The sequence below is a fragment of the Schistocerca gregaria genome, chromosome 7 (assembly GCF_023897955.1).
Source record: "Schistocerca gregaria isolate iqSchGreg1 chromosome 7, iqSchGreg1.2, whole genome shotgun sequence".
Classification (NCBI taxonomy): domain Eukaryota; kingdom Metazoa; phylum Arthropoda; class Insecta; order Orthoptera; family Acrididae; genus Schistocerca; species Schistocerca gregaria.
The window spans coordinates 380,450,294-380,467,198 of NC_064926.1; the positions used below are offsets into that span (position 1 = coordinate 380,450,294).

Below are 16,905 nucleotides of genomic sequence, written 5' to 3' on the forward strand. Positions count from 1 at the left end.
AAAAACAACATATACACTATATAATTAATAATAATTCCAAATACTGACATCTTGAGCATAAAAATGAAACAATGCACTGTGATGTTCTTCACTTTCAGGCTCAACCTAATTTTTTGTATTGCCACTTCTGCTTCGATCACAGCTTCCGAATGTCGAGGCATAGATAAAACCAATTTTTTTTTTGTGTACGCAGGTGTTAAGTTATTCCACTCTTTCACTACAGCTGCTTTTAAATCGTCTTTGCTTTTGATGTTGTAATCAATTATGTCTTTATGTCGAAGTTTATGTGTACTCTGGAAAGGTACAAGGTCTATGATTCTCTTCTGTGGTTCCTCATTCTTCGGTACAAGAATAGATGGTAGAGCATTTCATTCAGTACATTTTTAAATAAGTGTAAGTATCTGTTCGAATAATGATGCTTCCTGAGACAAAGTCTGCAAAGCTTATTAATTTCTTTCATAATGCGTTCAGATGGGTTACAATGTGGAGAGTACAGTGATATATTTAAAAAAAAGGTTTTATTTTACGATTCCGAAGCATGCGTGACCAACTAGCAGATATGAATTGCAGTTCGTTATCTGAAATGACCTTGCCAACGTTTTCAACTTAATGTAAGAAACTTTCAACAAAGGCATTGGATATAGAACGTCCAGTGACTTTACGTAACGGTGTGAAAGAAACAAATTTCGAAGTAAGTTTAACAGTGAAGAAAACGTACGAAAATCCATTCAATGTTTTGACAAGGGGTCCCAGGAGATCAACTGCAGCTAATTCTTTTAACCAAGTAGGAATAATAGGAAACAATGAAGCACGATGTGAGATGGTAGACGGTTTAGCTTTTAACAAAGTTTGAAAATAGACAGAACTCTCCTAATTCTCTTTTTTTGTTGTTTAAATAACAAATCGTCCGAAGTATATGATAACATTTTCGTGGACCAAAATATGCATAGCTGAAATGATTGTACCAAATGAGCTTATGAACAAGATCGTCAGAAATACAAAGTGCCCATAGTTTGTCATCAACAGTACAACGTTTGAAGAATATGTTATTTCCAACCAGATAACAATGACGAGTGTGCGTGTGTGCCTTTCATGCCATTTACTTTTAATATCTTTCCAAATCGGATCGCCAATTATTGAAATTTTATTGAAGAGCCGAAGGAGGACTTCCTTCGACCGTCGGTCTAACTGTTACAACATGCTGTAGGCTGTCAGGTCGTTTCCAGGGGTCGTATCACAAGCAACTGGCAATGCACAATCCAGCTCCCACAGAGAGAAACACTGGTTGTATTCTTCCATGTTGGTGCAATGGAAATCAAGATAAGCCGTCTCCCAGGCCTCCTGATATCTGTGGTATCCTGGATGGAATCAGCCGTAATGGATTTATATGATTCAGCCATTGTCTGAGCTATATCCCTCATCGATGTGACAAGAGACGCCTGTATTCGTACAGCTGCTATTGGCGTTCGAGAGTTGTGCCTTGAGATCATCCTGATGGCTTCCCATGCTTTACTTGCGACTTATTGATGGAGTTCTGGAACCCTTGCAGAGACCCCTGCTTACTCTCCCCAATTATTGTCCTCGTCTTTGCACGCGCCATTCGAAAGTTTGCAAGATTCTCATCTGTTGGGCATCGATTGAATCTGCGCATAGTGCCCTCCTGTGTCTCATTGCAAAACAACAGTCATCGTTCCACCAAGAAACAGATCGCCTCTTAGGCACTTCCTTAGGATGGATGCATCAGCGGCATTGTGAATCACAGTTACAATACGTTCCGCCCAGTCCTGGACGCCGTCACATTGCTCGAAAACAGATAACTGCCTGTAAGGCATTCATTTATCCTTCTTGAATCACCATCTCGATGGCTTTCTTGATGAGAAGACGTCTAGACAAAAAGTTAATCATCTGCTTTGATTCTCAAAGTGCCCTTCTCGCTGTTGGACGGATGTACCCAGCAGATCGGATGGTGCAACAGGTACAGGGCGCTTTCCTTCTCTTGCACAGGCAAAGTAAGGAAATAATTTTTTGTTGGGTTCCAGAGCACATAGGCATCCACGGAAAAGAACTCACTGCTGCTGCTGCTGCTAAGGAGGCTTGCTCCCTTCCTCCTCCTGCTGGCTATCACTTCATTTGTGACCAGGGAGGCATTATGTTGGTTTGAGACTCAGTGGCTGGCTGTGAGGAATGATGAACTGTGTTCCATCAAGACTTCCGTGCGATCATGGATCACCTCCTTCCGCTCGCGACGGTGTGAAGAAGTAGCCCTTACTTGCCCTAGAGTGGGACATTGTCCATTGACACATGGATTCCTCTTCCGTCGGCAGAAGCCCCCAGCATGTCAGAGATGTGGGAATGTGGGACACGGCTGAGGGTTGAACTGGTCTCCCACAGGATCTCCCTTCTATTTTAAATGACAACGAGGCGAGTGTTGTTCGTGTCTTAAAATTTTGTGTGGTGTCCGGAATCCTTCCAAAAATACTGGGTGTGAGATCTTAATGTGTCACAGAGTGGCTGGGTCACGTTTTATTTCTAAGTCGTCATCCAGCCACGGTTATTTGTCCCTTTTGTAATATCATCCTTAGAGGTACATTACTGGCCATTAAATTTGCTCCACCAAGAAGAAATGCAGGTGATAAACGGGTATTCATTGGACAAATAATTTATACTAGAACTGACACGTGAATACATTTTCAAGGAATCTGGGTGCATAGATCCTGAGAAATCAGTACCTAGAACAACCACCTCTGGCCGTAACAACGGCCTTGATACGCCTGGGAATTGAGTCAGACAGAGTTTTGATGGCGTGTACAGATACAGCTGCCCCATGACCAGACGTTTCAAATTGGTGAGAGATCTGGAGAATGCTTTGTCCAGAGCAGAAGTCGAACATTTTATGTATCCAGGAAGGCCCGTACAGGACCTGCAACATGCGGTAGTCCATTATCCTGCTGAAATATAGGGTTTAGCGGAGATCGAATGAAGGGCAGAGCCACGGGTCGTGACACATCTGAAATGAAACGTCCACTGTTCGAAGCGCCGTCAATGCCAGCAAGAGGTGAACGAGATGTGTAACCAATGGCAGTCAATACTATCACGCCGGGTGATACGCCAGTATAGCGATGACGAATACACGCTTCCAATGTGCGTTCACAGCGATGTCGCCCAAGACGGATGCGACCATCATGATGCTGTAAGCAGAACCTGGATTCATCCTAAAAGTTGACGTTTTGCCATTCGTGCACTTGGTTCGTCGTTGAGTACACCATGACACGCACTCCTGTCTGTGATGCAGCGTCAAGGCTAATTGCAGCCATGGTCTCCGAGCTGATAGTCCATGCTAGTGGAAACGTCGTCGAACTGTTCGTGCAGATGGTTGTTGTCTTGCAAACGTCCCCATCTGTTGACTCAGGTATCGAGGCGTAGCTGCACGATCCGTTACAGTCATATGGATAAGATGCCTGTCATCTCGACTGCTAGTGATATGAGGCCATTGGGATCCAGCACGGCGTTCCGTACTACCCTCCTGAACTCACCGATTCCATATTCTGCTAACAGTCATTGGATCTCGATCAACGCGAGCACGATACGATAAACCGCAATCGCGATAGGCTACAATCCGACCTTTACCAAAGTGGGAAACGTGATGGTAAGCATGTCTCCTCCTTACACGAGGCATCACAACAATGCTTCACGAGGCAACGCTGGTCAACTGCTGTTTGTGAATGAGAAATCAGTTGGAAACTTTCCTCATGTCAGCACGTAGTATGTCTCTACCGGCGCCAACCTTGTGTGAATGCTCTGAAAAGCTAATCATTTGCATATGACAGCATCTTCTTCCTGTCGGTTAAAATGCGCGTCTGTAGCACGTCATCTTCGTGGTGAAGAAATTTTAATGGCCAGTAGTGGATTTTATCCGTAATTTTATTTAGTTATCCCGCTGTGTCTCGCTGGGATATTATTATGAGCTTTTATTAACCTCACCTTCTTGGGATTGCTTTGTTTCCCGTGGAGGGATCAAACGTAGTTTTCTAGTTTGTTGATCTTCCATAGATTGTGAAAATCTTCTTTGGTATAACATTAATGCAAGGGCGCCGATGACCTAGCTGTTTAGCGCCCTCCACCATAAATCATCATCATCATCAACTTGGATCCTTGTCATGCTCATGAGCAATGTCCTTTAAAGATGAAGTGACGAAGTTCTCAAAAGCTACTTTTTGAATGTAAAGAATAATGAAATTTTTCTCAAGGTTAGCTTCTGTGTTGCTTTTCTGAATACCGGCCGGTACACGTGAATGTGCGTTCGCAACAATGTTTTCCGTGCCAGGAATGTAGACTATGGTGAAGCGGAATTATTGCAGAAATTATGCCCAACATTTCAACCTATCATGATTTAATTTTGAAGACATAAAAAATTGCAGTCCTGGATGAACACTATAAACTTCGACATGTTTGCGAGAAAGTAAGAAACGAAATTTGTCAAATGCCCAAACGATGGCTAAAGCCTCCATTTGAGTGACGGAATAATTTTTCTCAGATTTTCTTAGCACGTGGCTAGCAAAAGCGATGGTTTTATGAACAGTAATGACATTTTCTATGACTTCTTGAAATAAAGGCACCAAGACCAACTTTAGAAGAATCCGTGCTAATACAGAAATCCTAGCACAGATTTGGGTGTTACGAGCGGGGTGACGCGGTGGTTAGCACATTGGACTCGCATTCGGGACGACGACGGTTCAAACCCATCTTCGGCCATCCTGATTTAGGTTTTCCGTGTTTTCCTTAAATCGTCTCGGGCAAATGCTGGGATGGTTCCATTGAAAGGGCACTGTCGATTTCCTTCCCAATCCTTCCCTAATCCGAACTTGTGCTCCGTCTGTAATGACCTCGTTGCCGACGGGACGTTAAACACTAATCTCCTTCCTCCTCCACAGGTCTGGGTGAGCTAAGATTGGCGCGTTAAGTAGCGCTTCTTTCAAAGAATCAAATTCCAACTGTGCCTGTTCGTCCCAGTTCCAAATGGTGCTTTTTGCCAGTGAGACAACAGAGTTTTTGAGTTACTAGAATTTGCATATTCAGGGACGACGACAGAAATCCACGAGACCTAGGAAACTGCGAACTTATCTTTCTGTGGATGGTGCAGGAATAGCTGCGATTGCTTCCACCTTTTCAGGGTCCGGCTGGATGACCTCTGATGAAATAATATGACCCAAAAACTTCACCTTCGTCCTACCGAATTCAGACTTTTCTAAGTTAACTGTGATTCCAGAGTCAGCAAAAATACGTAACAAGTTGTTGAGGATACGATTATGTTTCTCCCAGGAGGCTTCTACTATTAAAATATCCTCCACGTACGAGGATATGTGTCGTTTTAAGAACTCACGTAATATGGAACTCAGCTCACGAAAGAATGCTGCCAAAGAAAAGTCCAAACCAAAAGGAAGTTTCCGAAATTGATAACAAACGCATAAACAAAGAAACGCCGTATATTTTCTACATTCTGGATGAAGTTCAGTTTGCCAGAAGCGGAATGTGAGATCAATAGAAGGCAACACTTTTACGTCATTGATATTTTGAAGAACTTCTTCCAACATTTGCGGCCTGTCTGCTTAAGGAATGACTATGGTATTTATTTGTCTGAAATCTAAGACAAGGCTGATCGATCCGTTTTTCTTCTCAATAACACGTAATGGATTATTGTATGAGCTTAGCGTTGATTCAATGATGCCCTCGTCAAGCATAGATTGTATTTCCATTCTAACACGGTCCCTATGATGTGATGGAATTACGTATGGTCTGACGCAATAATTTTTTATGCTCATCAATTTTTCTGAATTAAAACGTTAGCATCTCATATGTCATCAATATCATCCCTATCAGTACTTGCAAAATGATTATTATTGTCAAATCCCGCCAAAAGTCCAAACTATGAGCTGACAAAAGGTAAAGCCGATTGATTTCCTCGTCATGGTTTGAAAGCCAATCTTCAAATTTCAAAGCTATTGACTTACCTTCTTTCTCTAAACTTATTTCAATGTCGTGAATGTTTAAAATTGCTTTACACTCATTAAAAAAATTTACACCTAATATAATCTCCGTCGACAGTAAAAAAATTCATAATAAATTTGTGGCTCTTAAAAAAGAATTGCTCCTTGTAATTTAATTTTACGTAAAGGAAATGTGGTGCAACCGTTGGATTTGTTGTATTTACTGAAAGCTGTTTTACTAATTACCGAAACAGGGCTGCCGGAGTCAAGTACTGCCGTAAATTTTATGTCATTTGTTGTGATGTGAATTACAGGATATCCAGTATTGTTCTGTCTCATGTCATGTTCCTGGAGTAAAATGTACCTAATGTCTTCCATTTTCATATAACTGATAGTCATGGTAGCTACATCGTCAGCCTCATAAGTACGTTTTGTAGCTGCATGCGGTGCGTGTCATTGTCTATTATCTCTTTCTTGTCACGCATCGCTACTGAGATTTGGAGGTCTAATTTCTAAAATTGCAACTTGTCGAGAGGGCCCTGTCCTATTTGAATCACACCAGTTCTTATTAAATTCAGGTCTCTTGTCATTATTTAGCATCTGTCGTCTTGTCGGTAATTTCTGTAGTTTCTTTTGTTGATTAAGTGGTGGAGAATTTCTCCCAGAAGCGTAATTACGAGGCGTCTGAAGTCATTTTGTCTCCCTTGATAATAATTATTCAGGCTCCCATGTTGTCTATTTCTATGGTTGTCGTTGTCATAGTCATTACCACGGAAATGTGATCTGTCTCTGTAATTATTAATATACTGCCAATGGTTGTCATACGGGTGGTGTCTGTTTTTGTCACGATTTGGGTTTCCAACGGTAGACTTCTCGTGTCTAGTTATTGTTTCTGTCGTCACGAAATTGTGATGGATGTGAAGTGTAATTGTTGTTGCTTCCCTGCTTTCGCATCATGCGATTGTCCGTGTGGATTTCCATTTCTTGAAAAAGTCCCTGAAAAACTTCGACTATCATCTTTGCAACGTTGAGCCAAAATAATATGTCTTAAGTGTTCAGGCAACTTAACTAAGCAAATCCGAATAAGTTCTTAGGGGCTGTACGGGTTTGACACATACTGCTTCTTGTGTAACGTATCTTCAAACTATTTTACAGGGCTGGAAAATTCAGTCTGTTCGGAATGCTTCATCAATACTGTGTTTTACTCGATCTTGTGTAGCCTAAGACCAATATGCAAAAAGGAAGGCATGATAAAAATCTCCTTCAGTGTGACAGTCGCGAATAACCAATCGCATACTTACAGCTGGTTCATTTTCTAAATAACCACACATAAATTCCAATCTATGCTCTAATGACCAATAAGGAGGAAAACAATGAGAAAATTGATGAAGCCAAGTTTGTGGATTTATGTCATTACTAGAATTCTTGCACGTTTTAAATTTCCGCGTTGTGATGAGCTTATAGTCAAAGTTATCGTATCGGTGAGACGCAAATCGGACATTGTTACGTCGTATCGACGCACAGTGGATCGTAACCCCAAAAAACTGGTCAAAATATAAGGAGTTGTTGAATATGTACCAAACGTAGTGTGGTAGGGTTAACGAAGTTTCTGATTAAGAATATCAAAAAGTGAAAAAGAAAACAAAATTGTGGGTCCAAGACGGCGGGCTCTATGTACACTACTGTCATTTTATTCAAATAAAAGTAACGTTTAAGGAATTATCGAGGTTGCCGATGAAGACTGAGTCCAAAAATTAAAAAAATGATGGATCCAAGTTGGCGATCAAAAATTGAGAAGGCTTTTATTTATATTTATTTATATAGGTGCATTTAGGGGTGTTGTAGGGAATGGTTAAAAATATAAACCAAAAAAGTGGAAAACTCGAATGAAGGACCAAGTAGAGGATAGAAGAGTGTGTAAAATATTACAAAAAGTTATTTCACTTCATTTACAGTTATTTATTTTGTAAATTTTTTTGTAACTAAAATTACAAGTTTTCGTTTTCTTATCCTTTTTTATCTTCATGGGCTTCTTTTTCTGCTTCAGGCCGTCCGCGGTGGCCGTGCGGTTCTAGGCGCTTTAGTCCGGAACCGCGTGACTGCTACGATCGCAGGTTAGTTAGGTTTAAGTAGTTCTAATTTCTTGGGGACTGATGACCGTCGATGTTAAGTCCCATAGTGCTCAAATCCATTTGAAGAATTTTTTTTCTGTTTCAGCTGAATCGTAATCATCTTCAAACACTATTTTCTCATCACCTGTATCTGAATCTTCACAATCTTCCGCCACAGAACTAAGAGGGCAACGGCTTCTGGCGACAATCTCTTCACTTTCTTTGGCGAAGATTTGCGTAAGGAAGAAATGTAGGTGTCTGTCGTTGCCAACAATCTCCTGAACACGTCTTCCCTAGTCTCAGCTCTTGAAAACATTCGAGAAAAACTCCGGCGATATTGCTCTATCAACTTATTGATTGATTCCTGAGCATCATCCGACAGTTGACCGATGGGTAAAATGGCCGAAGAAATAATGTATGGACCGTGAATCAACAATCTACGGATTGCTGTTGGCATGTTGCACCAGGGGTATTCTTTCAGGTAGTACGTGGCAGTTGCTAAGGCGTATGCTCGAAACTTTTCTACGTCGATCTGACATCCGCTCGAAATCGTCTGAAAATTTATGTTAAAACGATGGATTAGTAAGTTCTTCGGAAAGTCCAGTTATCAGGGTTGACGTTGGAATGTTTTTTTTAAAAAAAGGTCGAGCTGTGTCTCCGTTGTTCGTACTGAGAAACCCTTGTTTTGGCATTCGATTAAAATTCTTTGACAGCTTTTTGAATGTTGGTTTTCAATATTGCTTTTCCCTCTTTATTATCTGCTTTAGGTCCTTGCTACGTTTTTGTTATCATTTGGTATGCTCCCTCTAGACCCCGAAAGTTATTCCGTGACGTCTTAATAGATGTCCTATCATCCTCTTCCTTCTTCTTATAAGTGTTTTCCATATGTTCCTTTCCTCGCCTGGTGTTAAGATTCTCCCTGTTCTCATTTCTGCTGCATCTCAAATAATTTCGTCTTTCTTCGATTTATTCTCAATCCATATTCCGTACTCATTAGGCTATTCATTCCATTCAGCAGATCCTGTGATTCTTCATCACTTTCAGTGAGAGTAGCAATGTCATCAGTGAATCTTATCATTTACATCCTTTCACCTTGAATTTCCATTCCACTCTTGAACCTTTCTTTCATTTCCGTAATTGCTTTTTCGAAGTACACATTGAACAGTAGCGGCGAAAGACCACATCTCTGTCTTACATCCTTTGTAATCCAAGTACTTCGTTCTTCGCCTCCCACTCTTACTGTGCCTTCTTCGTTCTCGCAGACATTGTGTATTACCCGTCTTTCGCTATAACTTGCCCCTAGTTTTCTCAGAATTTCGAACTACTTGCACCATTTTGGGTTGTCGAACGCTTTTTCCAGGTCGATAAATCCTGTGAACGTGTCTTGATTTTTCTTTAGTCTTGCTTCCATTATCAGCCGCAAGGTGAGAACTCCCTCTCTGGTTGCTTTACCTTTCCTAAAACCAAACTGAACGCCACCAAACACATCCTCAATTTTCTTCTCCATTCTTCTTTATATAATTCTTGTTAGCAAATTGGATGCATCAGCTGTTAACCTGACTCTGTGGTAATTCTCGCACTTGCCGGCCCTAGCAATCATCGGGATTGTCTGAATGATGTTTTTCCGAAAGTAAGAAGGTATATCGCCAAACTCATGCATTCTAAACACCAACGTTAACAGTCGTTTTGTCACCATGTCCCCCAATGATTTTAGAAATTCTGATGGAGTGTTGTCTATTCCTTCTATCTTATTCGACTGAACGCTTTTCAAAGCTCTCGTGAATTCTGATTCTAATACTGGTTCCCTTGTCTCTTCTACATCGAAGGTTATTTCTTTTGTCACTTCTTCAGACAAGACTTCCCCGTCATAGAGCCCTTCAATGTACTCTTTCCACCTATCTACTCTCTCGTCTGCATTTAGCAGTGGAATTACTGTTGCACTCTTAATTTTACCACCTTACCTTTCATTGCAGCGAAGGTTCTTTTGACTTTTCTATATGCTGAGTCAGTCCTTACAGTAATCATTTATATTCCTTCACATTTTTCGTGGAGCTATTTCGCCTTAGCTTCAATACACTTTCCATTTACTTCAGTCATAATTATTTGTACTTCTGTATTCTTGAATTTATCTGAACATTTTTGTACTTTCTTCTTTCGTCGATCAACTGAAGTATTTCTTCTGTTACTCATGGTTTTTTGACTTTTACCTTCTTAGTACCTATATTTTTCTTTCCAACTTTTATGATTGTCATTTCTTGAGATGTTCACTTCTCTTCAACTGGAGAGCTATTTGAATGGATGGCAGCGGCTCCAAACTCGAAGAAACCGATAACAGCTAGAACAACGATCTGCTGACTACATCACCCTTCTCACCGTATCCGCCCACCGCCATTGCAAGAGGATGATACGGCGGTCGGTCAGTCTAGATTGGCCCATCTGGACCAGAGCGGGGATCTTCGCTTCGCCTGCTTATCATCTCTTCTGAAATCGTGTACAATATACATTGATCTGTACTTATGGGAGTCTACTCACATTTTGCAGAAAATAGAAATCTCTTAATTCATTTCTAGTATCATTACGGTCGGTCTTTCAATGTTCAGCGTGATTCCTCTTGATGAGATAGCAGTATATGTTAAAATATTTCTGCCACAGGTATTTTCTCTCATTTCCTGGAACGAAACTTACTTTCGCTGGTCAACAGATTTTATAAGAAAAACAATGATGTGCCTACGTGAAAAATCATAGAGAAGCAACCTTTTGGATGAACGAGGTACAAAACATTTGATAATTCACGCACGTTAATTGTTTTCTTATTCGACAACGTCGAAAATAACAGAGGGTGTCACCGTGCAATCTCCCTGACTTCCAAATACAACTAAAATAACTGTGACACACAGATACTTGCGGCTCACGGCGTCATCAATCAACTCGAAAAGGTTTGTGTTAACTTTTTCTAAAGGATTCATTTTTTTCGTTTCAGATGTTAGGTATTTACTAGAAATGAACGCACCTCAGGAGAGGAATCAATGCGTGGTGTGGATGCATAAATTTCCGACATGAATTCACAAAGGAAGATTAAGTCTAGATGTACCAAGCTACTAGCCATTGGGAGTATAAACAAACAGTAAGATTGTAGCTGAAAACGCACGTCTAATGAAATGGTAGAAGGGATCAGAAAGACTTTCCAAACAAGTCAAGTGCTTTTTATGTATCAGAACATATGGTGCGTGTTAGAAAGCTATACTGTGACAAATCCAAAGTCTCCACATGGACGGAGATGAGCAGAAGAGATAGGATTGTATGTAGTTGGCAATTCAGTACGTTGGCTCTCAGCGTTATTTGACCATGTGCATTGTAATGAAACGTTGTAAACTTCTGACACCGATGTAAAAGGAGGCGGGGGATAGCACCACTGTTGGGATCGCGTGTTCTCTGCCAGGATGGTGGAGGGCATGACCAGCAGACGACTCCTGATGGCAAATGCAAAGGCTTTATTTTAGTAACAAGAAGTCGTTACGAATTCTGAATGGCCCTCTGTGTGAATTTTCATCTCTTCGCATACACCGCGGAGACGGCGGCTAGCGTCAGTAGCCGGGAGAGCAGCTGCTTCCGACTATGAAGGGACTGGTCTGCTCCTCCCCCGATGATCCTAGAGGACGATAGATTGCTCCGAAAAGGGCCGGCGCTCCCAGCTGACGTAATCGGGGCACGGTTACTGCACACCGTGCCATCACTTGGACGTGGAGCGCGCCATCGATCGTCACGTAACCCACCTGTTGTTGTCCACGTTTCACCTTCCTGTTATTTGACTCGCTTGGTCAGCGATCGACTTACAAGCCCTCATCCTCCTCAGCTCTTAACGGAAGTCACAGAACTTCTTCAAACCTTTCTAATGTTTTTAGCCAATTAAACCATTTTTCGTCTTCAGAAGTTTCTTCTACTCATTTTTAATATTTACTCGGAGTAGGCTGTGTGTTGACCTGTAGTTTCTAGAGGACTATTTGAAATTTGCGCCATTAGCGGAGAGAGTGCTATACAAATAAAATGAAATGGAATGATCGTGTGGCATTGTTGGGCGGGAGGCCCCTCCGGGGAAGGTCGGCAGCCGCGTTGCAAGTCTTATTTGAGGTGACGTCGCACTCGGCGACATAGGCTTCGGTGATGGGGAGATGATGATGAGGACAACATCCAGTCCACAAGCGGTGAAAATCTTCCGGGAATCGAACCCGGGCCCGCCGCATGGTAGGCAGACAGCTTAGCACGCGGACAGTGCTATACAGTACGGCAGCGAAGCGGCTGCAACAAACCCATGTTTACGTGTACTAAAGTAAGACGTTTTTGCAGGGGGACGATGTGATCGTAACAGTGGAGACGGGTACCCTCAGGGGCGTGGTGGCCTCCTCCATCAACGGCACGCTCTACAACAGGTTCGTCGGCATCCCGTATGCTCAGCCGCCTCTTGGAGACCTCCGTTTTCGGGTAAGTCTAGCATTTTGGGTTGTTTTATTCAGGGGTTACTTAAACAGTTTCACTAGAAGTTCGAAATGCTTTTATTATTAGTATGATGACTGAATCAGCCTTTTATACAGTGACCGAACGCTGTCAAACCTTAAAATTTTATTGCTGCATTATGACTGCTCACCTGTGACGCACTTCTTCTTAACTGATCGGACATGACGTCAAAACAATAATTTTTAGGGAACAGAATACAGCTGAAGAGAGTAAAGAAATTATGTGACAACTACCTCTAATGATAAAATTAGTCTGTCGAACCACGATTTGATGATTTTAACCTGTAACAATTTCATCGTGACCGTTGAACCGAAAGTGAAGACGATAAAGTTGCGCCTGAGTTACAAAATTCATACTTTATTTAATTCTTTTTTTATTTTGTGGCTATGAACTACAGATTTTAAATAACTAAAAATACCACGATTTAGCACAACAGCTGTATATTACTTCATTATTGAAGCATTACCAGTTTCTAACTACCATGTGGCCTTGCACTTCACCCTCGCAGTATGTGGTCTCATTCATCGCCATTTTGTATGTCTGATACAGCAAACTCGATCGTGTGTGGGCGGATGTCCGAGCATGGTCTGTTATTTGACTGGAAATGGGAGTGTTTCATTACAGTGAGGTACAGCTATTGTGCCAAATCATTATTTTTATAATTATTTTATCTTTATTTTGGGACTGGATGACACTCGTCATCACAAGTGCGGTGGTCAGGTAATGGGATGTTGGGTGCTTGCCGGAAGGTAGTGTGTGCATGCTTTGCTGTGATTTATAAATGCTCTGCTTAAAAGTAAATCTGTATTTTCCTGAAAAACTGTGGGAACGTCACACTCGGTTATAGTTCGTAAACTATAACAGCACTCTTGGAGGGAGGAAGTGGCATTCCTTGGAAGAACCCTGCAACTGGCCTTCAGGGACACTCAAAATCAGTTGTCTGTTACCTATCTAGTGGTATAGTTCAGGGTGCAGTGATTTGCGTCGATTCTTTTCCTGGGATTAAATCAAATTGAACTGGCATGGACAAAACTCACAACTTTCGTCAGAGGAAGAAATATTCTTGGAGATATTTGCCTGACGAAGTTACTGCAATAGGCGAAAGAAGATAGATAGCAATTTTCTGAGTTTTATTGTCGGTGTGCCACAATGTCATTCATTAATCATAAGGTTCATAGGCGATTCGAGTTTAACTGATCCCAATGTTTCAGCAGGACACTGGAATCACTTTCAGGAGGACGATGGTTCGAATCTCCATCCAGCCATCTTGATTTTAGTTGTAATTCTTCATGCTTTCCCGGCGATCTGTTGACATCTTGGATATTCGGGAATCCAGCCGGATGTTCGCGTCGTACTCGCACGATATTTCAACAGCGTACCTCTCTGTCTTCTTCAGGTGCTACCTGAGACAGGTCCTTGAGTCGATCGAGTCCAGTACTTATGTCTGGGAGGAGCTGGGCGTTCCCTAATCGGTCCGCGCCGAGTCGAGTGTTCCATCTGTGGTCTGCGCCCGCTAGACTCGGCTTCAACGGACCTCTCCAGTCGCGGATGTTCCGACTGCCGTCGGCGCCCGTTTTGGCCGTCCTCAACGGTTGTGGTTGTCATTTGGGGTGTGTCAGACCCGATCTGAAATGTTGGGTACTCTATCTCATGATTGTTACTACGGTTTCCACTTCTGTTGCGTGCTGGGCGCTCCCTAATCGGTCCGCGCCGCGTCGTGTGTTCCATCTGATCATGAACTCGACTTCAGAAGACGGCCAGGCCGATCGCGGATGGCGGAGGGAACACCGGCGACCAGAGAGGGACAATGTGGCCGCGTCTGGCGGGCGCGGACCTCAGCTGACTACACAGCTCGGGGGTGAAGCGATCTTGCATTACGCGAGGGCTACTGTTTTCAGCCTCCAATCGGTCGCGAAGTGGAAATCACTGTGAAAGTCAAAGATTTTTTATTATTTGCTACATTTAGCTACTGCTCCCAGGTACTTTCTACATAGCCACCGCCAGTTCTCTAAGCTGGTCTGTATCTCTTTGTCTGTGATAAAATGCTGACCTCATAGGCAGCGGTTCATGTGAAAGGAGTGGTGAAATCACAGAGAGACAAGTTCGGGCTGTACGGTGGATTATCAAACAGTTCCCTTTCGGAAACGCTGCAGGGGCATCATCGTCATTTCGCCTGCAGAGTGCGGCTGAGCATTGTCCTTAAGAAGGAAAGTATAACAGTTACTTTATGTGGGTTGCAATACATCTGGCGGGGTCCCTGAGCAGGTCTTCACATTTGTCAAGGGACTCTTATTCCAGGTATCTTCAAGCGCACACTGAACTGAAAAGTGTGAAATGACGGGATCGACGGGAATATTAGAGACACTGCACAACACATCAGCACAAAGCTTCATTGGATTTTCACTGAGGTTCGCAACCGATCTGAGGTTTAAAAAAAATCCTTGTAAATTTTGACGTCAGCAATGGTTCGGGTTGCGCAAGACTTTGGCGGGGCAGTTTGGCCCTGCTTTGCTGTTAGTAAGACTCTTGAATCCTGCCCATCCTTGGTGTGTGATGGAGGCGTATACATCCGAGGTACGAACCCCGACCATGATCTCTGGCTGACAGCGCCTGGCCTCCGCCAGAGTCCATGAGATTGACCTCTAGGAGGGCCTCGGTTCGACGCTCAGTCCATCGATATTGTGGATGGACACGCTAGCAGGAGATCCTGTCAGGACTGACGGTTGTGGGATGTCAGCCTCAGAGCAGAAGCCTACAGACAGTGGACACTGACTTGATGAATCACCCATTCGATGGCCAGCCTTGTCGGACGATCAGTACCTGTATGATCCAGGACGGGTTTGTTGCAGTGGACGCCGCAGTTTTCACGTACATCATTTGCGAAAGCACTGCCAAATCGATCTTAGGGACATTGTTAGGTTCGCTAGTTGCGCATCTCCTAGGCATAGCGCTGTGCCAGTGATTTGTGGCAAGTTGTATGCTTACGGTAACGATACCTTGTCTTGGATCAAGTTCCAGTGGAATTACATACCAATACTGTTAACGAGCATCTTGTACAGAATCTTAAAGAATATTCTGAATTAAAACATTACGGCATTCCTGGTGAAACAGAGGCCCCTATCCAAAAATCAGCCACGGTTCAGAAAAAGAACGCTCATATGAAAAACAGTTCGCTTTTCACACACATAATATCTTGAAAGGAGTAGATGCAGGTAGATTTCGTCTTCATAGATTACGAAAAGTGTCTGACACTATATAAAATTGTCGATTGATAATCAAGATACAATCATACTAAGTATCTCTTAATATATACTGTTGGGACGATGTTTGACTAACAGACCCAGGTGCGTTATACTGGACGGCAAACGTTCAACATAAACATATCAGATGTCATAACAAAGTGTGTTTCTGACTGTGTTTGATAAATCGTTTACTTATTTTGCGAACATTAGAGAACTATTAAATTGCTCGCTGATGATGTTTTGTCTGCATGGGAGTGTTGTCGTTAGAAGATAGTAAGGAAATGGGAAAAGATTTAGATAAAATTTGGATTTGGAGTAATGAGTAACAGCTGTTTTTAAATGTGCGTAAAAGCATGATAATATCTGTAAAAAGAAGAAAGAACCTTATAGTAATTGATTACAAGTAGTGAGCAACTTGAACATTTCACATCGTGCAAGTATTTAGGAATAACGCTAATAAGCGACATGAATTGGGACGAACTCGCAAACCATGTGGCAGTAAAGGTGAAAGGAAGACTTGGGGTTGTTGGAAACATTCAGGAAGAGTTCATCGCGGAAGTAACATTCAACACACTAGTGCGATCAATTCTGGAGCACTGTTCCAAGGTCCTTATCAAGTAGGCGTGACAACCACATCGAACGAAATGAAACAGCACTGATTACTATGGAGTTCATAACTTCATAAATTTGCACATGAAGTTACTGTATAGAAATAGGCAGTACAATCATTCTTTCAAAAAACTGTTTTGGTACAGAATAAATAATTGTCCTGGTTCCTGCACTTGCTCAGAAAGAGACTTTACTTTCATTAATCACAGACGTTAAGTATCTTATGGTGTCCCTTAAATGGGTATGGTTTTGAAGAAGTATCATCGCTTGTAATGACAACACACAAAATTAAGAAAATGGCAAACAATTTTAGTAACGACTTTAAATATAATGAATAATACAAAAGTAGTTAAACAGTTAATGAAGAGAGCTAGCAACTACTCTCTCTTTGGACTCAAAGTCAAACTGGCTTTGTGAACGACTGCTCAACTTGAAAAACCACTTTCG

The 16,905-nt window shown here is 42.2% G+C and overlaps 1 protein-coding gene across 1 annotated transcript in view; it reads left to right on the top strand.

The window, feature by feature from the left end:
* LOC126281866 (venom carboxylesterase-6-like) overlaps nt 1-16,905 on the top strand; it is a 117,922-nt gene that overhangs the window by 15,269 nt on the left and 85,748 nt on the right. Inside the window, exon 2 of the mRNA XM_049981136.1 lies at nt 12,440-12,574. Coding sequence (XP_049837093.1) covers nt 12,440-12,574 — 135 coding nt within the window. The remainder of the gene's footprint in view (nt 1-12,439; nt 12,575-16,905) is intronic.